The sequence below is a fragment of the Lepidochelys kempii genome, chromosome 15 (assembly GCF_965140285.1).
Source record: "Lepidochelys kempii isolate rLepKem1 chromosome 15, rLepKem1.hap1, whole genome shotgun sequence".
NCBI classification, from domain to species: Eukaryota; Metazoa; Chordata; order Testudines; family Cheloniidae; genus Lepidochelys; species Lepidochelys kempii.
In genome coordinates, this window is record NC_136394.1 from 27,792,807 (window position 1) to 27,815,239 (window position 22,433).

General features: G+C 54.9%; 1 protein-coding gene across 3 annotated transcripts in view; it reads left to right on the top strand.

Annotated features, from left to right (window-relative positions):
* The window catches only part of SH2B3 (SH2B adaptor protein 3), a 92,082-nt gene extending 73,591 nt beyond the window's left edge, over positions 1 to 18,491 (top strand). For 2 of the 3 annotated variants that reach the window (XM_073313286.2, XM_073313287.2), the window contains exons 3-8: positions 3,766 to 3,867; positions 5,937 to 6,028; positions 10,462 to 10,556; positions 13,366 to 13,580; positions 14,222 to 14,393; positions 17,958 to 18,491. In XM_073313286.2, coding sequence (XP_073169387.1) covers positions 3,766 to 3,867; positions 5,937 to 6,028; positions 10,462 to 10,556; positions 13,366 to 13,580; positions 14,222 to 14,393; positions 17,958 to 18,262 — 981 coding nt within the window. In that variant the 3' untranslated portion in view covers positions 18,263 to 18,491. Of the gene's footprint in view, positions 1 to 3,765; positions 3,868 to 5,936; positions 6,029 to 10,461; positions 10,557 to 13,365; positions 13,759 to 14,221; positions 14,394 to 17,957 lie in introns of those variants that run through there. The other variant, XM_073313288.2, reaches the window with a different exon arrangement.
* The last annotated feature ends 3,942 nt before the right edge of the window (positions 18,492 to 22,433 follow it).

Below are 22,433 nucleotides of genomic sequence, written 5' to 3' on the forward strand. Positions count from 1 at the left end.
CTTGGTTTGAGATTCCAGCGCCTGCCTGCCCCAAGTTCAGGACGTCGGACTGAATCTCTGTGTTTCGTCTGAGCGAGGGATTTTGCAGACGCTGAACCAAGCCAGCTTTGCCACTGTTCATTTATAATTGCACTTGTTCACCATTTTTTTCCCTTCACTAAATACCGTGTTGACACAGTCTCTCCGCATGGGGCTGGCCAGTCTTTGGGGCAATAGTTGTCCCAATTCTCAAGGGCTGGACAATCTCGTGTAGGGACGCTTCCTGCACTGGCCTCTAAGGCACCATCTGTTAGCAGCTTTGCAGGGATTACTTCTTGCTGCTCTGTTGGATACCAATGAATCATGCAGCTCATCCCAACCAAAGATGTTAACTCAGATCCTGCTGGAAAAACCCAGATCATCTGCTGAGGCTGGTAACTGGTCCCAGAAGCGAAGGGTTTCTGGTAAAAGTATTAAGGGGTCTCGCTGCCTCGATTTCCTTCCTTTAACCAGCTTTGCTCACCTGGTTTTCAAAATGGCTCATTAGTTTCAAGACGAAGTAATAATGACGCTAGTTGTTTTCACACATACAGGCCCATCTGAAAAGCCACATTGTTCTGACAAATGGAAATTGATCCCCTCTGAGTTTTTCCCCTTGAGTCTGTTTCTTTCTGCTCCAGGTTCCTCCCCAGTGATTAGTCCTACTGATGTTAACACAACTGGATCACAGCAGTGCTCCTTCAGCCCTCGTCCAGCATCCTGTCTGACAAGGCTGCTTCAGAGGAAGGTGCAGATAATCCCCCTAGCTGCCATGTAGGGCGTGCCCTGCCTCTAGGGAAAGTTCCTTCCTGACCCCTCACAGTGGCTGGCTCATGCCATGAAGCATGAGGGGTTTTAGTGGATGGGTGCCCACAGCTCAGAAACCACCTCCAGAGTTAGTATTAACTGTCCCCCCTTGCTGGAAGCAAAGGCTGGAACGGGGCAGGTGATGGTGGGACAGGGTGGGAGCTGTTTGCCTTGCCATTGCCCGGGCAGTACCTGCTCTGGAGAGACCCCTGTGGCTGTCCCTCATCAGCGGGGACAGGCCTTTTGTTGCTTTGGGAGACCACCCACCATCCCAGGATTTCCAACAGACTGGCACTTCCCCTTTCTTACCCCTGTTTGATTTACCCCACCTGACTAGTTGGCCCCCTTCCTTCTGGTCCCTCCCCTTTCTGAGGGTTGACCAATGATGTTCCTGCAGCGGGGCTGTCTGGGCCCCTGCTCTTTTACTGAAGTCAGGTTGACTGGCTCCTTCCACTAGCTTACTCCGCCTATTTAAACGAATCTGCGTAGCTTTCCTAGGGTGGAATTCCCCTCCCTGGAGCGGGCCAACAAAAGCCTTGAGCACCCCATAAAACCTATAGGTATAACTAAAAAGAAAAGGAGGACTTGTGGCACCTTAGAGGCTAACCAATTCATTAGAGCATAAGCTTTCGTGAGCTACAGCTCACTTCATCGGATGCATGCAGTAGAAAATACAGTGGGGAGATTTTATGTACACCTATATAGGTATAACTAGGATTTAAGGGGTCCCCAGAGCCTGGGGCTCGGGGGAATTTCTTCTGGGGAGAGGGAAGAAGTGCTGGTTCTTTTAAACCACAGCTGAGCAGCCCAGCCCAGCAGCAGTTCCCAGGATCCTTTTTACACCTTCCGGGATTTTCGGTGTCCTCTGACAGATGTTTCAGTTAGAGGCCAGCGCAGCAGCCCACGCGAGAGTCAGGAATGTATCCAAGGCTGCCAGGATAGATCGGACCCAGGCACTTTTTCGTTAGATGTCTGGGAATAGGAAAATATGAGGATGTGCTGCTGATGCTGGTTGTGGGAATTCTTGCCAGAGAGGAACTGGCTGAGAGTCTTCTCGTTGTGCTAAGTGAATGGCCCGAGTTCTTCTCCAGTCTCTTTGTCTGGGGCCAAATCTGGGTTTAAACAAACAACAAGCACAGTGAAAAGTAAGAGGATTCATGGAGTTTTAATCCTCTCCTGCATAATTAGTCACTTGGATAACAAAATGGGGGGCGGGGGGTTGAAAAACATACGGGTCAAGATTTTACAAAGTGGTTACTGAGTTTGGGTGCCCAACCCCAGGCATCTTAAAGGGGCCTCCCAGTGCTTCCGACCCCATCTTTAGAGCAGATGGAAAGAGCTGCCCAAAGGGAGCCATTTGCAGGGCACAACGACATTCTCATCATAGCAAACCCATGTGACACTGTGTATTTTCTACTGGCACCTTATCTGTTAACTAACTCTTGACATGTACACCAACAGAGAGCATGCTTGTAACACTGATCATCCATGCCCAGAAAAGCAGGCCCCTTTAAGGTTGGGCATCCCACATCACTAACCACTTTGCCAAATCTTGATCATGCCTTTTAAGCTTAAAGAGCTGCATCCCATGTCAGATTTTCAAGTCCACAGGCTCAGCGTTCCCCTGGTGTAACTCCACGGAAGTCCCGCCACAGATAATTTCTGTTTTCTACAGCTGTTTGCAGAATTCTGCCCAGGGGTATCAGGAGGCCTGCGAACCTTTCATGCTGGGTGAGCACTGGGTCCTGATTTGCAGCATCAAAACTGCCGTGTTTCAGACTACAACAAAAGGCCTAATTGAGAACAGGCCTGGAAATGTTGGTGCCTTTTCCACTCGTGCTCTGTGCAGTCTGGCCTATAAATAGGGATTTGAAAATCAAGCTGATCATTTAGTTCTCCAAGAATGACCAAGGTTGGAAGGCCTAGAGAACCCTATGGCAGCAGGGCCATGCAAGTTGGCAGCCCTGACTTGTGGGAGGAAACTTAGCCTGCATCTGGGAACCATATCATGCGGTAATGTAGTTTACTTTTGCAGTACTTTCCCATAGTTATTGTTGATTAAAAAGCAATTGCTTGCACATGTCAATCTTGAAAGGGGTAAACAATGAGGCTCTGAAGCTCTTCTCTGGGTAAAGCAAGGAGCCCAGATTTGCAAGTTTAGGAGAAAGAGCACAGCTCATGTGTTAGAGATCAGCTGCCTTCAGGCCGGTTGGTGTCTGTTGTTTTTATCCCATTAGGAGATTGCAAGGAAGCTGACTGCACCGCGTGTCTGAGAGGAGGGTACTGGGGCCAGATGTTGTGCAATATATTGATTGTGATTCCTTGCAGAGCCGCTGCCTTGTTTTGGTAGCTTGTGCCAATTATTTGCTTAAGCACAAAGGACTGGTTTGTGTTTCTGCAGATCTGGACAGTAGAGGTTAAAATGCAATGCCAGGGGCTGCCTCAGAAGTTGTTCTGAAGTTTGTCTCATTTAACTGAAGCCAAATTGGGCTCCAGCAGGGGTCACGAACAGCAGCCAAGATGCAGGGCTGCAGAGCAGATGAGAACTGTTTACTAGCTTAACCTTTCTCCATAGAATATTACTATCTTGGCACACAGCGTACTTCTCTGCTGGGCGATATGCTGGATGGCCCTGGAGATAGGATGCAGGACCCAGAACCTTTCACCACAAGGTTGCTAGTATCAATTCAGCCAGGACAGCAGAGAGCCAAAGTCTGTGATTTCCCCCTCCTCCCCTGCTAGGAGCAGGTCTCGGTGCTTTCCCTGCAGCACACCTCTTGCCACGTGCGGGCACCCTCCGTTCCCATGCCGGGCAGTGGGAGTAGAGGGTGCTCAGCATCACAAAGGATGAGGCCCAACCTTAAGCATCTCCCGGTGGCTCTGTGTCATTCCTGATGCCAGGGTTCTGGTTACGCGCGTTCGATCTCTTTCTCTCTCCAGTGCTCCAAACCCAAGCTGCTCATGGCCTGCTCTGCTGTCCAAGAGATCCGGAGATGCACCCGCCTCGAGATGCCAGACAACATGAACACCTTTGTACTCAAGGTAGGGCCCGCATCTTCCCTGCCCTTATGGAAGGCCTGTGAGGACCGGCACTAGGGTTCTATAGGCAGTGACCCCTGGGATGTGGGGGGAGAGAGCTCTCCTGCCTGTCTCTGAGCCCCGGACAGAGTCCTGCAGCAGGGAGCGAATGCTCTGTGAAACTCCAGGGCCGGCCCAACACGTGACCGCTCTCGGTCGGGATTGAGCCCTCTCCCGGCAGGGTTACCGGAGCACTCGGGGCAGCTCTGGGAGTTCAGGTGCGTGAGTTAGGAGCGGCCCTTTGTTACGCTCCACCTGTGTCTCTTTCTCTGCCCCTGTCAGCGGTCTGAGTTTAAACAGGCCAGTAGTTACCAGCCTAGGGGCAGCAGGGGCACTTTACAGGGCTAACACCTGTGCTGTGCCAGCCAGTGCCTGCCGCTTGTCATCCAGTGGTGCCCGCTGACAGAGCCTTGCCGCATCCGCAGCTCTGTTCCTGCTAGCGCTGAGGGGCCCGGCAGAGGCTCCTGAGCCTGGGGTGGGGAGCCCAGAGGCCCTGTCACTGGAGACAGCTCCGGGGCGTGTACAGGACACGCGGCCTCGTCACGTTCCAAATGGGGCCCGGAGGTGCTGTTCAAACAGCCCCAGGGCCTGCAGGCCGAGCATGCAGGTCGAGCAGATCTGGGCTCCTGCCTGGGTGAGCAGCTCCTTGCACCAGCTCAGCAGCTGCCTCAGGGCACATCACAGGCTCTGGGGTTTGCTTCTCCTCTCACAGCACGTGTCTGCTGGAGCTCTGATGCCAAATTTCAGTTCCTCTTCTGCCTGCGAGGGTGTGGGGGGGAGTGGGTGCTGCTGGCTTGGACTAGGTGTTTCCTTCAGGCCGCTGCCCTCCCTCGTAGCTTCCTCTCAGCTCACAGTCATGCTCGTTAGATGCAGAGTACTTCTCTGTGTGGACAATGCACTGGGCTGGGATCTGGCCCCCTGGAGACCAGCAGCAGGACGGTAGATGCAACCCAGGCTGGGGGCTTGCAGGAGCCGATTTGCCGTCTGTCACCCCCTCTTTGATGCCTGCCTTCCTTGCTGCTCTGTAGAGGCTTCAGTGACCAGATTCTTCACAGCAGGGGTTGCCCGTTCCTTCCCCAAGAGGGGACGACTGAGCTGACACCAGCCCCTCCCCAGACTGTCGTCCCCTTCTCTGCCTGCTGCCCATCCCAGAGCTGGGAGAACAGTCTGTCACGTGTATCCTCTCCTCTAGGCACATCTGCCAGGCCCCTGAGCTGCGCCCATGCCGCTGTGGGCACCTAGTTGCCCCTGTTCTTCTGGTAGAGGTTTCCCATCCTTAGACTGGGGACCAAGGCTCCCAGAGATGTGACAGCCACACGGGGGCGTTAAGATGGGCTTCTGGCCCCTGTCTGTGCTGGGGTTGCCCTATGCAAAGCACACGTCTCCCCCTCTCATCTGCTACGCTCCTGGTGCCACTCTGCTGCCTGACCTCCTTCTCCCCGAGCAGTCCTCTCTCTCCGGGGGCTGGCACATCCTGTCCTCTGCCCACAAAAGCAGTTGGTACAAGTTGCAGAGCCGTCTGGGGGCCACTGCAGTTTGAGAACCGCTGGCTCCAGGGGCCATGGTGCAGGACTTGCTCTTCAGTTCCCTGACTGCAGGGACAAGATTCTGACCACAGTCACTTGTGCCGTCCAGACATGGGGGCCCAGTGAGGGGCAGGTGGAATATGAGGCCATAAGTGGCCAAGTTCCTCTAGGAAGTTAAGTGGCCCAGATCTCCCCGCCCTGGGGCCAGAGCCTTCCCCACAAGAGTTTCCTTCCTCCCCTTCCTTTCTGCTGCAGAGGCTGTGAATCATTTCCACTGGAGACGGCTGCCCAGCAAGGGAAGCAGAGAGCCAGAGGGAAGAACAGAGAGGGAACTCCCAGGGGCTGGTGGGAGAGCCTGCAAAGGAAGTGATACTGTAGCTGGTTCTCAGGATCCAAGCGGAAATCCCCGCTCCTGTGGGCTAGGTCGTGGAGACCTAGGCAGGACAGGATAGCTGTGTTTTCATGCCACAAGGAGTCCGTCCAACACTCCCCTTCTCTCCTGTCTAGGTGAATAACTGCACAGACGTTGTATTTGAGGCTGGCGACGAGCAGCAGCTGAGTTCCTGGACAGCCGAAATCAAAGAATGTATGACCCGAGGGTAAGGACCAAGCTAGGGCCAGTTGCTCGGGTGCTTATTTTGGCAGCAGCTGGTTGACCCCTAGTTCATGTGACACTGGGAACAGATGGCTCTTGACACTTACACTCGATGGGTGCGATTCCCTCCCCAGGGGCTGGGCCTCAGCCTGAGACTTCAGCGGGCATCGTCTGTGCACACGTTCCCCACGCAAAGCTGAAGGAATGCCCAGGCCAGATTGTGGAGGAGCTGCCCCTTGTTACCCTCCCCTGGATCCAAACTCCACCCCCAGGGCCTCAGGACACCGACCTTTGGCTCTCGTAGCTTCTTGGTGACTGGGTGGCTTTGAGCCCCTTCGAATGCACGGGGCAGGTCAGCTGAGCTCCTGAAAACGTTGCCCATGTAGGGCCCAGTCCTGTTGGGTGCTCTGGGCCTTTGGCTCCCCTTGGAGTCGGAGGGAAGGGAAGGGGCTCAGGCCCTGGATTGGACCGGGCAGAGCTGTCCCCCTGCCTGAGCCATGCAGGGCCCGGGGAGAAGGGGAGTCTCTGGGCCGGGATTTCCAGCCACCCTGAGCGAGGGCTGCAGGGGAGTCACTGGTGGAGCCTGCAGCCGTGGCTGGCAAAGCCAAGCTGGGCAAGTGAGCCTCTCTAGGCCAGTCTGCCAACAGTTTTGCCAGGCCCCAGGGCTCCATGTGCCCAGATCTTGGCTCCAGGAAGAAGCTGCATCAAGACACAGGTGCTACAAGCCACAGTCCCAGGCCCTTTGCGAGGATGCAGCGTGGCTGGCCTGGCTTCTCCAGCCTCCTGCAGCCAGGGAAGGCAGATGAGACTAGGCCGGTGCCATGCAGCTTGCCGGGAGACTTGCCCATGTTCTTCCCCGGCCACTTGCCCCCTGCCCTCTCTCTGCTGCAAATGTTGGATTTCAAATCCAGCACAACGGGCAGGGGGAACTGGCTCATGGGGCTGGGGTGGGAGCCGGGGCTGGGGTGGGAGCCGGGGCTGCCGGGCAACCGGTTGAAGTGCAGCCCACAATACCACTAGCTGATAGGGAACGAGCGTCTCCAGGAAAGGAAGGTGACATCGGTTGCCCCTCGGTGTGGGCAATAGGCAGGCGATCCAGGGAGCGAGGTAGCCATGGAACCTGCTCCTACCCACCATGCACTGCAGAGCCCTGAACTCCCGCAGAGCTGGGCAGGGTCCTGGAAACCGTCCCTGCCCCCGCACTGGGCCGGTCCTGCAGAGGTCAAGCCACACAGCAGCTGCAGGAGGAGCAGGAAGTCTGTGCAAGAACCATGGTGTTTTCATGGCTGTCTGCAACCAGCCCTCTGCCAAGAGGAAAGGCCCAGTGGCAGCTGTGAGCGCATGTGACTGGTAGCCAAGTGAGCAAAGGATCAGTGCCCACAGAGGGCGGGGTCCTCGGGATCCAGCACCCTGGTGCGAAGCCCCCGCCGGTGGCAGAGACTAGGATGTTGGCACACTTGGCAGAGCCACCTGGGTCGGGCACTAATATGGAAATACAGCTGGCCAGTGCCGCCGTAAATGCCTGTCATAGAGTTAGTGCCCATGCCTGAGCCCCCAGCTGTCTGGGGGAGCATTTAAAGCACTGCAGGCAGCCCCCCCCCTGCCAGCTGAGGATCCCCTGGTTGGTCTGCATTGCAAACGGAAACACCCCCTGCCCCCAGAGCCTCCTCTGCAACTGCGGCTCGGAGCCTGCCCCCGGGTGGGCGGGGATTCCCCCAAATGCCAGCCAAGACTTTCTTGGCAGCCAGCCCTCCTAACAAGTGGCCAGAGCCAGATGTTCTGAACACCTGCCAGGAGCCAGGCTGGCTGGATTGTAAGGCTGGGTGGGAACTGGGGTTCCCCACCCCCTGCGTGCTGCTGCTGGGATGGCAGTGAGGGCAGGGCAGAGCAAATGGCTCCCTTCCCTGGGCGGACGGCAGGTCCCTGTGCCCACTGGCACCAGCCTGCACTGCCCGGAGAGCTCTGCAAGTGGGGCCATGGGGCATGCGCTGCAGGTGCTTCCAGGGAGGGAGGTGAAGGGCCGGCTAGCTGGGGCCCCGCAAGCAGGGCTGCATCGGCACAAGCTGCTGCCCGGAGCATCGCACCTCCCAGCTGGGCTGCTCTCCTGTCCCGCCTCGCAGGAGCCCCTGAGCGCCATCTCCTCTCATAGGCTCTTCCTCCCACGGGCACGTGGCTCTGCTCCTGCCAGGGACGCACTCACGCCTCAGGCTGCCTGGGCTGACGCCAGCCCTGCTCTGCTAGGTTTCCCAGGCCATGTTCATCCCTGTGGGTCCCCCCAGGCTGGGCCTTGCTGCTGACTGAGGACAGGGGCGCGGGCTTTGCCCCGTCCTGACCCCCTGCTGGGTGGGAATTGGGCTCTCAGGGTGATGGCCAGGCTCCCTTGGTCTAGCGGCAAGCCAGCCCAGCCATGCTGGGCCAGACACATCCCTGGTGTAACTCACATGGGGCTCGGGAACTATACTGGGGAGTAATTCAGCCCAAGCCCTGAGTGAGCTGGAAGGGATCGGCAGGGAGCCCCGAAGGCTGGGTTGTGCTGCTGCGCTCCGTGAGCTTGGTCTCTGGGCCTTGGACTGTGGTTCCCTGGCTCGTGAGGGGGAGCTGTCAGCCTGTGTTCCCAGAGCGCCCAGAAGGGGCCGGCTGGCGTGATTCCCAAATCCCTGCTTGGAAAGCCAGGGGCGAAGGGGGCCCTGGCTCTGAGGGGCACTTGGCTGGCGCAGCAAAGGGGCAGTGCCGCCCCCTGGGAAGGAAGCCCCGGCTATCGCCCAGTCCTGCAAGCAAGGCACTTCCTGTTATTGAAATACCCTGCGGCATGTCAGGGCCAAGCCCTGTTGTGATTTACGGAGTGCTCTGCTCTGCTCCCCCGGTCCCTGCCCTGCTTCTTGTTCCCATGACTTCAGGCTTGCTTCCTGCGCGCCTCGCTTGGACTCCGGCCCAACTGACGCCCCGCGGATTGCTTCAGCCCTTGGCCCCGGATCCCCATCCCTCGGCCCCGAGGGCCTAGCGCCCGTCAGAACCTCGGTCCTGACTGCACCAGGAGCATCAGCCCCAGCCATGTCAGCGCCCTCGGGCTGGACTTACAGCCCCTGGCAGCCTGGGGGACCATGGGGCTCATAGATCTAGGTGCAGCGCCCTGCTGGGTAGAAGTCTGCCCCCGCCCCAGTGTCATCTGCTGCTGGGGCAGTGGTGGGGGCTGTCTGGGCCAGGGAGAGGGGGGTTGCTGTGCACGTGGGGATGGTCCCTGACACAGGGGAGTCGGGGAGGGGCTGTAACCACCCCCTATAGTGGGGTCTGGCCAGGGGCAGCTCGGGTAGTTCTTCGAGGGCCCAGCACCATTGCAGGGGTCCCTGAGGTCTTCTCCCCGCCCCCATGTGTTTTGGGGATACTTGATGCACTTCCAGGACAGCATGTGCCCTTTTCCTCCGGTTCCTGTTTGCATCGCAGCTGTGCCAGAGGAGCAGGGCCCCACCGTGCTGGGTGCTCACCTCAGCCCCGTCCCACGCGTTCACAGCTGCACCTGAGGAGGGAGCGGAGTCCCACAGGGAAACCTGCCCCCACCTCAAACACAGGGAGAGGGCGGGGGCTGAACGCAGCATTTGCTGCAAGCCAAAGGTGCCTCCCAGGCTGCTCCAGTGCACTGAGTGGCCCCTGGGGCAGCTCCAGGGCTGGCAGCTGTGTCTCGTTAGCCTCAAGGAGCTCAGCACTGTATTTCTCCACTGTTCTGCAGGCTGCCCGTATACTCGGCCCTGGCTGGCCAGGCAGCCCCCTCCCAGTAGGGCACTCCAGTGAGATGAATGACACCATCCTTTCTCTCCTCCCCTGAGCATCCCCATCTGCTGCCTGAAGGCCCTTCACACAGGTGGTAGACAGATGGGGAAATTGAGGCAGAAAGCAGGGCTGTGACCTGCCCACAGTCAGGGGACATTTCTATCATTTCTGTAGGGCCAGCGTGTGTGTGTGCACGCAATTAAAACCACACATCTCTCTCTCTCTCCATCCTGTGTTACTCGTGAGGCCTGCGACTCGAGCAGGGGGGTTGCAGCTCTGCAGTGTGTTTCCTTTGGGCCGGCTGGCCGATGGCCCAGGCCCTGCAGCCGGTTGGGGATGTTGCTCAGGATGGCTTTGGGAACGCCCGTGCACTAGGACCCCGTTGTGCTGCAGCGCCGTAGCGTTTAGAAACTTGTTTCCACTGGATTTTTTTTTTTAATTCATAAAAACCACTTGGAATTTCCCAGCATTTTGTGTCCTCGCGAGCCCTGAATTCTGGGCAGCGGCTGAGCTGTCACGTTCCCTTCCAGGCAGTGTGTCTGCCTGGCACGTTTGCACAAAGGGAGCTGTGTTTCTCCTGTTCACCCTGGTGCTTTGCCGAGCGGAGCAGCCGGTTCTCCACCTGGGTTCGGCGGCGGAAGCCGTGACATCCTTCCTGTGTCTCTCTGGCAGGTCCGGGGGAGCCGATGTAGAGCTGCTCTCAGGCCAGCTCTCTGACACTGTGACGTCCAGCCCTGCCACTGTCAGCGCTGACTCCCTTACCCAAGGTGAGTGCCCTGCATGGGAGAGCCCCAACACAAAGTGAGGGCGCTGAGTGCCAGTGGGGTAAAGGGCCTGTGGGGTAGGGGAGCCCAGCACCAGTTGTGGGTGCTCAGCATTTCTGCAAATCAGGTTCTCAGTGCCTTGCCCGAGGGCCCACGCCGACCCAGTGGTCGCACAGGGAACAGAACCCGGAGCGATGGGTCCTGTCCCAGAGCTCCATCCACTGCTCCCGTCTCGTGCTGACCAAAGCGGTGTAGACCCACAATGCACTTGAGCTTTACAGTCATTTTAACCTCTTTCGCCATGTCCTCGGTGCTCCAAACAGCCCGTAGTTTACTTCTCTTGCTGCCAGCATGCGAATGCATTTTGTGTAAAGCCCGTGTTTACAGCGGTCTGCCCTTATGCCCCCCTGCAGGTGGTGGGCACCTCAGAAGACACCCTTCCCCAAACCATACTGATATTGACGCCGATTAGGATGATTAATTATTTGCATTATTATAGCACCCAGCCAGAAATCAGTACCCCCTGGGTGCTGCACAAACGCAGCATGAGACCGTCCCTGCCCCGAGCCGCTTGCAATCGAGAGAGACAGGCCATGCAAGGAGGGGGAGGGGAAACCGACACACAGCAGGGAAGCGCCTCACTCGAGGTCACCTGGCAGCTCAGTGGGAATAGAACCGAGATCTGCTGAGTCCCAGGCCAGAGCCAAACACGGAGGCAACCGCAAAAAACACAGCAGGGCGGGAGCCTGTGGAAATGGGCCAGTGTTGGGCTGAATGCTGCTTTTCCACCATGCACGAAACTCCTGAATTCATCCTCAGCCATCAGTGCATTCGGAGGGTGCAGAGAAGCAGGAGCCGACCCCGCTTTGGGCTAAACGTGCTGGATTGGGGGGCTCAGACTGGGTCTCTAATCACAGAGTAACTAGAGGTAGCCTAGGGCCAGTGCTTTAGCTCGCCAGGTGTTCAGAGTCTGCTGCAGGAATGGGTGGTGAAGGTCTCTGGCCTGTTACACAGGAACTCAGGCTCCATGATCAACAGGGTGCCTTCTGGCTGTAAGCCCCACAAATCAATGCTCCTGTGTAAAGGATAGCCCCAGCCAGTGACCGCCTACCTGCTGGGGTGTTTAAACATGCCCTAAGCATTGCTGGAAGCCAGGCCCCCTGCCCCTCTCCCAGCCGCAGCAGGGCCGAGCTGGTCCTGGAGCCACTCAGTGGGCGCTCGGCCCCAAGCAGCAGCAGGCTCCCGAGGGCTGGTGAAGGTAACTGTTCAGTCGTTGGGCCGAGCTTTCTCCGGGGTGGCTGATCTGTGCTGGGGGCTCTGGTTCCCCCTGCCCAGCCCCTTGGCACCCCAAATGGAGTTCTCGCTAAGTCAAAGGCTCAGCGAGCTCCTAACCGCTTAATCCCCTAGGAGTGACTCCAAGTGCAGCAGTCATAGGGCTGGACGGTCTCATTAGAGTTTGAAAGGCCCCAGTTCGTGCACTGCTACAAACCCCCAACCTCCTCCGCCCCAGCACACCTGGCAACGCCTCGCCAAGGGCTAATGGAGCAGCCAGACCTTTACCAGCCTGCAGCAGTCCTGGGGCTCCTGCCATGTGTCACTGCTGGAGAGAACGGCTCCAGGGGCATCACTTACCGGGGGGGCTAGTGCCAATCACCCAGGGAGTGTCTCAGGTGGGTCTGGGAGGCAGGTAGAACTGCTGATCTGGGGCTTGATCCTGCAAAGGACTCAGCACCCTTAAAAGGCCCCTGGATCTGGGAGGGAGCTGAGCACCCTCAGACCCCTGCAGAGCAGGATTCTGAGAGTTTCTCGCTCTGCTCACCTGTCACTGCAAGACACGTGCTCCCAACCCTCTGCCAAGAAACTGCTTATCAGACGCTCACACACAAAGCTGCTTCACAACACCGTGCCAGCGGCGGGCTCCTCTCCGAAGCCGAGAGGGGCCGATTAGCACGCCGCTCTTGCCTTCTTTCCAGTCAAGCGATTAAATATGAATCATGATGGCAGCTGCTTTGGGAGGTGCGGGCAGAGCGCAGGGAGAGCTGGAGATTCTCTCCTGCTCCAACCCTGAAACGTCCGGCTGGTGCCTGTGTTTTCTGGAAAGAGGAACTCGGGTTGCCTGGCTCTCAGGTTGAGTTGACAGGAAACAAGGGTTTCACTGATAGTCTGAACGCTGTGTTTCAGTGTCACGCAGCTCCCACTGTGCTGCGGTTGAAGGCCGGTACCGCAAGGCGAAGGACCTGGAGTAAATCAGGCTCTGGCTAAAAGCAGAAGTGGCCAGGGACTGATTCAAAGCCAAACCATGCTGGGGGAGCCTGTTGCACGGCATGGCAGGATGGTGGGGGGGGGGGTGTCGGCGGTTTCTCTCACTAAGGCTCGTGACGCACAGTAATGGTGAGAGACAGTAGCTAAGCAAGGATATGGCTCTGGTAGGATGAGGGGGACGAGGCGTCGGGCAGTCCTGGGCCTAGCGCCAGCGAGATCCCCTCATGTTCGCATTGGCACCAGTTGGGCTGTTGCTGCTTGATGCCCTCGGGATGGTTTATTGGCACCAAGTCCTGCCCAAGCTGTGCCAGGTGCTTGCCAGAGAGCAGGAGCCCTGCTCTGCTGAATGGGGATTTTAAGCCGCTGCTCCCACGGGGGGGGTGCGGCCCACCAGGGAATGGTCAAGCTGTGCCCACTTGGGCTGTAGCCAAGGGTTCCGCTTTCCCAGAGCCCCCCAGCCCTGCTCAGGGGTTGGCCGGTGGAGTTGTAGCGTTTCTCCCGCCAGGCCCGTCCCGACAGCCATGGCGCTAATGCTGTTCTCCCTCCCCAGGCGCTATGCACTGTGGGCAGCCAGAGCCGGCCTGCCAGAAAACCGACCAGTTCCTCTCGGCCTACCCCTGGTTCCACGGCCCCATTTCGCGCGTCAAAGCCGCCCAGCTCGTGCAGCTGCAGGGGCTGGAAGGCCACGGGGTTTTCCTCGTTCGACAGAGCGAAACCCGCAGGGGCGAATACGTCCTCACCTTCAATTTCCAAGGAAGAGCGAAGGTAGGGCTGGGGGTGGGGGGGTTGCCAGCCCTGCTTTCTGCTCAGGGCTTCCTCCCTCTGGTCAACTTGACAGACAGCTGGCCCTCTACACACCGACCACTACCATTCAGAGAAGGGACTGAACCCCCACCCGCGCACCCAGCCCCCTCTCCCTACTGACCAGAGAGTGGCACCAGTGGTGAGTTGGACAGCCTTGTTTCTAAAGTGCCCTGGGTGGAGGCTCCTGCTCAGCTTCGGGCCGTCCTACCCTGGGTGTGTCCGACCCCGCCACCCCGGGGCCCATGCTCTGAGGGCTGAGAGCCAAGAGCCAGAGGCAGGGCAATTTTCAGGCCTCCCCTGAGCTCCAGTGCTCGGCCTTTGGAGGCCCCTATGCCTTGCGGACGGCTCTGAGCACAAGACTGGGTCCTTGGCCCATCTCCAGCCATAGACCCACCTGCAGAAACCTTCCCCGCGAGGTGCCGGCTCAGAGCCCCTGGGGAAAGATGGCTGCTCCGGCTCCGCCATCCCCTCGGGGCAGGAGACAATCCCACCCCTCGCGGCCCAGGATGTAACCTGACGAAGGCCAGGCTGGTCCGACGACCCCCACCCCACCCCCGGCAAGCCAAGCCAGCAGCTTCGTAACCCGCCCATCTCCCCTGCAGCACCTGCGGCTCTCACTGACCAACCGGGGCCAGTGCCACGTACAGCACCTGCGCTTCCCCTCCATCCTGGACATGCTGCACCACTTCCAACGGTGCCCCATCCCCCTGGAGTGCGGCGCGGCCTGCGACGTCAAGCTCTCCAGCTACGTGGTGGTCATCGCCTCGTCCCACGGTACGAGGGGGAGGAGGGGCTACCTGTGCACGGCCCAGAGGGGAAAGTTTGTCTCTTTCCCCACCTCCATCGCCCCGCTGGAGAGCGGCTGCCCCCTCTCCCCCACCATATATCCCTAGCTCTGGGCACAGCTGCAGTTGGCAGTCGCTCCTGGGGCAGCTGCCAGCCCCTCCTCTCTGCGAGCCCCCCAGGCTGGCTGGCCTCACCCATGTTCCAAGCAGCCGACGCTGCTCAACGCATCCGTTCTGTTAACTGAGCCAAAGCATTAGCCCTTGGCTTAATTAATTAGAGTAGCGGCTGGAGCCCACCGTAATACCACGGGGTTAGAGTTCAGCATCGCCCATAATTATCAGGCTGACACTCCCCCCCCCCCCCCCCCTGCTGTATCTTTGTGCCTCAGCAGACCCTGTCCTGGCTGGAAAGAGCTGGCAGCCAGGTGCTCAGTGAATGGCTTGCAGCTATCGAAGGTGGCTCCTGGCCCCCTTTGGCCGGGGATGTGGGCTTGGTGTACGGTTTGCTCAACTCAACTAGCCCCCAGGCCTATCCTGCCCCTCCCCTCCCTTTCCCCAGCGTTGGGCAGGTGGGACGCTGCCCGGCAACACCCAGCTGCTTGCTGCTGTCATACAGGCACAGTGCTGGCCACACTTCCCCGGGAGGGAAGAGACTCGGGCAGGAGCTTATTGACACTTGGGATAAAAAATAACTGGTGTAACGGTAGAGCCCTTTACAGGAGCCTCTCTGTCAACCCTTGCGTTACACGCACTGCTGGGAATCAGCAGTGCTTTTCCTCTTTGTGCTAAGAGCCTGGGACATCGGGCGGCTCCAATCTGTGCAAACCACCCACTTTCTCCCCCACCTCTCTGGTGTGACACATGGCCAGGCCAAGCCAGCAGGCTTCCAGAACCAGCCTCCTGCTGCACTGGGGGTTACCCCGCCGGGCTCTGCAATCACAGAAGCCGTTCAGCACAGGCTCGAACGTAGGCACATCAGGTTCCAGGTGCAGCGTCTAGCTCTGCTGGCTGCTTCTGCCCTTGCTTAACTTACAGCAACGTGTGAAAGATGCTTTTACCTCTCCCTCCCCGCCCCTTTGTGAAGGGCGAGGTGGCGTTTAGAGGAGGGGTAGAGCTTTTCATTTCTCCACGTTAATTGCATTGCCGTGGTCACAATGGACTAATTGCATGCTGGGTTATTTAAGCTTTTGATGCTCAGTTTATGGAGGAAACACAGTTACTAGCCTGCCTCTGCGTGCAGCCTGCAGCGGGCCCCAGGCCCAAGGGCTCTGCTGCCCCAGCTGAAGGCAGCCAGACAAGCTTGCACAGCCCTCTTCACCCCCAGGGCAGGTACGGCACCACAATAGCTGTGCTTTTAAGAGTTCCCCTGAGCACAGTTCAAAGCGAGTGGCTCTAGCTAACTTCCTCCCCGTGGTTCAGTGGAGGGGGGTCGGCTGCGGTCCTGACCAAGTCTGGAGTGCTGTCTTGTGACCTCCCAGGTGGTTAGAGAGGCATGTTCCTGCTCCAAGGGTTTTCGATTGGATAAAACAGAACTCCAAAGAGCCCCCAGCCATGTCATTCAGTTGCCTTATGATCAAGAGCTGGAGAGTCAGATGAGCAGGGGCAGGGCAGGGCAGGGTGGGAGCAGTACTGAGCGCTGCCATGATAGGAGTAGGAACTCAGTTTAGGGCTGTGTTCTAACTCACATCCTCTTTCAGTACATTTTAAAACCACCAAAGGCATGGTCAGGTAACATGGTGTGGCTGAAATCTTAAGCGCCTAGCTTCCCCCTAGAGTCACAGGAATGGGCTGGAAGGGATCTCAAGAGATTGAGTCCAACCCCCTGTGCTGAGGCAGGACTACCTAACCCTAGACCCTCCCTGACAGGTGTTTATCAAGCCTGTTCTTAAAAGCCTCCAGTGATGGGAATCCCACAGTCACCCCGGTAACCTGCTCCAGCACTTAACTAGCTTTATAGGTAGAAAGCTTTTCCTCGTGGCTAAGCCGGTTACCTCTTGTTCTGTCTTCCATAGACGTGGAGAACAATTGACCCCTTTGCTCTTTACCATTATGTGGGGTGAAGCCAACTTCAATGAGCAAAGACCTTGCATACACTGGAGCCTGTGGCTCTGGTAAAGGGAATACTAATTTGAGGGAAAGAGTTGATTGAACTGAAGCAGGAGGTAGTTCAGGCCTCAAGAGGTAGGGGGAGGAGTATGGGCTAGGCTCCAAGAGGCTTGCTGAAAATAGTAGGTTGGAGGCTGTTAGAGGGCACTCACCCCTGAAGAGTTCAGTCCCTCCTTTGGGTGGCTATGGGCTCTACCATCAAACATGAGCAAAGCTGCCACTGCCTAAATAACGTTCAGACTCGCATGAGCTGCTGAGAGGAGCATTCCTAGAGCTGGTGCTGGTAGCTAGTCACTGAAGGGGTAGCAAGAGGAGGGAGACTCATAGAAGATGGGGGTTGGAAGAGACTTCAGGACCAACTAAATCATCCCAGCAAGGACTTTGTCAACCTGGGCCTTAAAAGCCTTTAAGGATGGAGATTCCACCACCGCCCTAGGGAACCCATTCTGGTGCTTCACCACCCTCTGAGTGAAATAGCTTTTCCTACTATCCAACCTAGACCGCTCCTACTACAACTTGAAACCACTGCTCCTTGGTCAGTCACCTGCCACCACTGAGAACAGCTGAGCTCCATCCTCTTTAGAACCCCCTTTCAGGTAATTGAAAGCTGCTATCAGATCCCCCCTCGCTCTTCTCTTCTGCAGCCTAAAGTCCAGTTCTCTCCTGCATGCAGCAGTAGCGAATAGCAACAGCCTGTTAGGCCCGTGATCGCACTGGCTCTTTGGGGCAGCAAGGGCACAGGGCTGGGAACCTGCGTTCAGAGCAGGAAGTGCCTCTGCCGATACAGAAAGTTTGAAAGTCAGGCTGTGTTTTTCCTCTTTCTAAAAGAGAAGCTGCCCTAACCACTGACCACAGGGGCGGCTCACGGAGATCTGATTCATACCAGGCTGTTTAGGAGTTCTGACCAAACCCTTTGCGTGGGACGGGTCACCCGAGGTGGAGCGCAGCAACACAAGGCCACCCCCAGGCTTCAACGCCTCTGCCCCGGAGCAGGAGCTGCCTAGGCCCCTTTTGGTGGGACAGATGCTTTAGGGGGAAGTACCCGCCCCTCTGTAAATTGCACCAAGGAGATGTTTGCCCGCCCCGTTGGAGGAGAGCTTTCCCCACTCTGCCTTAGCAGCCAGCTCTTCAGTGTACAGCAGCACTGTGTACCTTGGCCAACAGGGGGAATAAGAGCTGCCCTGAGCAGGGAGAGGTTGGACAGGAGAACAATAGTGACCACAGACCACCTCCAGTTCTGTGTGCCTTAGTGCTGCCCCTCCCCCACTATTAGATAACTGGCCAGGGTCCATGCAGGATCAAGGGCTAGGTGCTTAGGAAGGCCACAGGAGAAGGCTTAAGGCACAAAGCCAGGGAAACTTACCCAACATGGCTTAGGTTTCTCTTTGGATCCTGCACGTACCCTGGCCAGTTATCTAATGCTTGGATTTCTCCCCTCTCCCTGTAGGTTTGGGCTCAAATAACACCATCTTGCTCCCGTTCTCCGTCCCGAATTGGAGCTCCGAACTCAGCCATACCCGCATCAGTCCCTCCAGCTGCCCCCGGCTACACATGACAGATGACATTCACCACAGTTCTCAGCCAGAACAGATCTTCCATCTAGTGCCCTCTCCAGAAGAACTGGCCAACAGCCTCCGAGACAGCAATGTGGCCATCACGCATGCCAGCCGGCAGCGGGACTCTGACTACGAGCTGGATTCCCCTGGCAGGGGCCACATTCGGGCTATTGACAATCAATACACGCCCCTCTGACAAGATGGGGTGGGGGGGGGTGCAAACCACGCACTTTGGCATGGAGCCTTGTTAGAGAACTTCTGCTATAGATTTTGGGAACCCTGTGAGAAGAATGTAATTAGGGATTTATTTTTTTGGTAAGGGAAGGGGTAAGAGATATAAATTGTTCACTCCAGTATGGGTGTTATCCCTCTCTTAGGCCTGTTAAAGGGCCTGTTTTACATATTAAAGCTTTCTTATTACTGTTTACACGTCATTCCTGTTAACCTGTCAGGCTCTCTGCCCTTTAGGCTACTATCTACACTTTTAGTCATTGGTACAGAGACATGTCACAGTTGCTTTTGGTCTTCACTGCCCTTTTTGATGCGACTCAGCCCAGAAAAGAAACTGGAATGGTCCATTACAGCCACAGAATTGGACAAAACTGGATTTGGCGTTCTTTGCGACAAGTTACTGATCTGGGCTGTGCATAAACAAAGAAAAATCACTTCCTGATGGCCAAGGAAGGTGCTGCAGTAGCACAAGTCATAGTTCCATATTTCTAACCGAGCAGTAGCCTTAGGGCTAAGGTAAGAGTGGGTTCATTACTTTGGGATATGGCGCGTACAGGCTTCAACTTCAATCATGTTTGCATTTTTAAACCAACAATTGAGCTGTTGAAGTCACTGCTACAGCTATGGGCAAAAGAAATGCTCACATCTATTAGCCACGATTAAAAAGTGAACACTAACTTCCTCCTATTAATAGAGGCTTAACGTAACTGATCAGAGGACGAAAGAGAAGACTGACATCTTGGCACAGCCTTGAAGTAAAACTTCCTTTCTGCTGTTGAAATCTTTTAGGCACAAGTCTGAAGTTAAGCAAAAGTTTTTTTCCAAATATGTTACCTCAGCTTGGTTCTTCAAAGTAGGAGGGGTGTTGACAAACAGCCACCATTGCTTGCATTTAAAAAAAAAACCACAAAATATGATCTAGTATTTAAAGAGGGTTGTTAAGTCAAGCTATGCAAATACGACTTCCCTGTGTGTCATGTTTTCTAGCCAGAGTGGGTATAACCTTTTCTCCCCAGTATCCCCCTCACCTGTAGGTCTCAGGAAAATCACTGACTGTTGGGTTTTTGACAGTGCTTTTGCTATTTTTGGAGAAGCAACATGAGCCCCTTCATTGTAACAGTTACCCAAAAAGGGGGTGCACTAATGAAGCTTCTTATCCTCATACCTTATTGTGACTAGGGTTAGACTTTGGCATTTCCTCAGTTAGAATTACAGTTACAGGAGGAGATGTGACATATTTGCCTTTGTGCTTCTTTACCAAGAGACAGGGGTCTGTGCAGAGCTGTATGTTATGAGTTAAGATTTATAGATTCACAATAAATAGGTAATTTCACTAACCCCTATAGAACAGAGAAAAGTTTCTCAGCTGTTTCCTCCTTCCCCCTCCCCCCGGAGGGTCTGACACTTAATGTGGATGAGATGCCTTTGTGTTCATGCGGGATCAGGCAGGCCACCTCCTTCCTATAACATCCCTGTGGAGGAAAAGGACAGCAATTGCTTAGATGGAAAAGGAAGGTAACGTTTAACCAGCAGCAGAAGTGAGGCGAGCCAGCATTATGTAACCACTCAGTGCTCCACAGAATACAGCTGGAGATCCAATGCTCTTACAAGGTACGAGCTAATAAATCAACCCAACACCAGTATGTTGCTACTGAGGAAGTAAAGAATCCTATGAGATGAGAACCATTTAAGTGATCAGTCCCATTCCTCTCTACACTCAAAAAAAAAGTTCACCAGTGAGACATCACCATGCAGCGTACACAAGAAAAGCACAGCTGTATTAATGCCCCACCTCGTTGTATATAAAAAGAATCCACTGCATGGTGCTTGCTACTGTACTTAAATGGGAAAAAACACACTTCCACCCCAAATTCCAAATTGGCATCAGAAAGCTTCAGCTACCTGCATCTGTCCACCAAAGCTCACACAAAGTATTAGGGACAGCATGCAAAGCAACTGAGTATCATCAAATATGAAGGGGACTAATTTGCTATTTAAAAAAAATGTCTCAGCAATCAGCTTCTACCATTCAAACCAAGTCACATTTATATACTTTCATGTCACTCCCCATAATTTATGGTACACGGAGGCAATTTCTTCTTCTCACATTAGTTAAAGATTAAGGTGAGGTTTTTCAAAAGCTCCTAAATACCTTGAGCTCAGGTCCATCTGCAAGTCAACACAAATGTATGCCCTTAATTCACTTAGATGCATTTGAAAATTCAACCTTTAACCCACGAACTTTGTGTGTTTGTAATTAAGAATTTTTGTACCTTCTAGTTTATTAGTAAAATCATCACTAGACCCAACCAGTTTCCCAAGGTAAAGCATCTCAGCTACGCCAGAGTTGGGCCACACCAGAAGGGGCTGTATGGTAGAAGAGACTTTCTGGAATGTGGCTTAAGGGAGCAATGTTTAAAAAAAGAAAGACATTCAACTTGAAAAGCCACTGTAGTCTTACAATTACTGTAACTTGGAAGTTGGCAAAAGATGCTGTTCCCTCTAGATCACTTGTGTGCATTTGACCACACTTTGTTAAGTCAGTCTCTCCTTTTGTGGAAAGGCCCTTAAAAAAATTCAGGCCATAGAATTATATACATAAATTGGGCCAGGATTTCTGCAATCAGTCAATTTTTAAAAAATGGAATGCAAGTGACCGGTGCCCTTATCCTCCCCCAACACATTTCTAATGCACTGCAAGGGACAGGAAAACCAAGACAGTCTCAACTTCATCCCAGCTTTGCAAAGAAGCTGCTGAAGCTCCTATCAATCTCTGTTCCCCCACTTTTGTCGGAGGACTTCTCCTAGGCAAGGTATTTCCCAAGCCCAAAGTGATAGGCTGTGGCAGGGGAGGGCAAACTTTTTGGCCTGAGGGCCACATCAGGTTTCCAAAATTGTACGGAGGGCCAGTTAGGGGAGGCTGTGTCTCCCCAAGCAGCCAGGCATGGCCCAGCCCCCGCCTCCTATCCGACCCTTCCCCCCTGTTTCTGAGTTGGGGTTTTTGGCCTAAGTCTTACTGTTTAAGTGACAGCAACCAAACGCGCACACACATTCGGTGTTAGTTCACTTGCCAGGGCCTTCTTTATGGACTAAATGGAACTTGCTTTTCTTATTTAATACAATATACACCAAGTTCGTGCTCATTCATTCTATGCTCCTGTGTGAACAAATCCAAGCACATGTGACTATAAGTTCCTTCTCCTAGTACCTAGTTGGAAAGTTGCTCTGATTATACACTAAAGTTGCAGTTGTTTCCTTCTGGACTTTCACTGTCAAGTTAGCCAAAGCTAGAAAGAAACCTGATAATCCAGAATGAAAGGCTGGCAGAGTACTCCACTGCTGAAGGGGACTGTATGGAATCTGAGGAACTGTACACTGAAAGCTAACAAACAGTCTGTTCACCACCTCCAGCCTGCCTGGAGTCAACAGCCTTCCCCTGCAGTGTTCTACCCATCTCATTCCTTTCCTTCTCCAGCCAAAAGGTCTACTTTCCCTAACTGGGCAAATATTCTTCCAGTCCTTCCCTCTGTTACTCCAACAGAGCCTCTCATCAACCCCTCACTTTGGTGTTAGGGTCCTAAAACCAATTATACAGTAATTGCAGGGTCAGTTCTGTAATCTGTTTTCCCAAGTCATGGGAGGCTGACCTTCTCAGAAATCCATCCTTGCTAGAAAGTAGTTGGCTTGTGATACATTTCCAAGTCGGACTTAGTTTCCCTTCCTCTTCTGTACTGCCAGGACTATTTCATAACTAACTCAGTACACACAATGCTCGTCTAGTAGAAACATGGGGACGCAACATTAAGCCCTTGAAATATAAGTGACTTCAAAGTAATTTTGCGGACTTCTCCAAGACCTTTTTGCCAAGTAACCAGCGAAGGTGTGTGGCATGTTTCAACGTAGACTTTTATTGTAAGATTTTTCTATATTTAAAAGCACATTAATAACGGCTTGTAGGCCAAGGAATTATCCACATTTATGAAGTGTTTTCAAGACAGTTGCTTTCAATGAAGAGGCAAAGGGGGACACTGAACTTTTGCATTTCTCACCTTAGCAGCCGAGCACAGTTGCCTTGCCTCTGGGACTACCAGATACTGGGGAACACTGCCAGCAAGCTGCCTGCTTTGGCCTAAGTT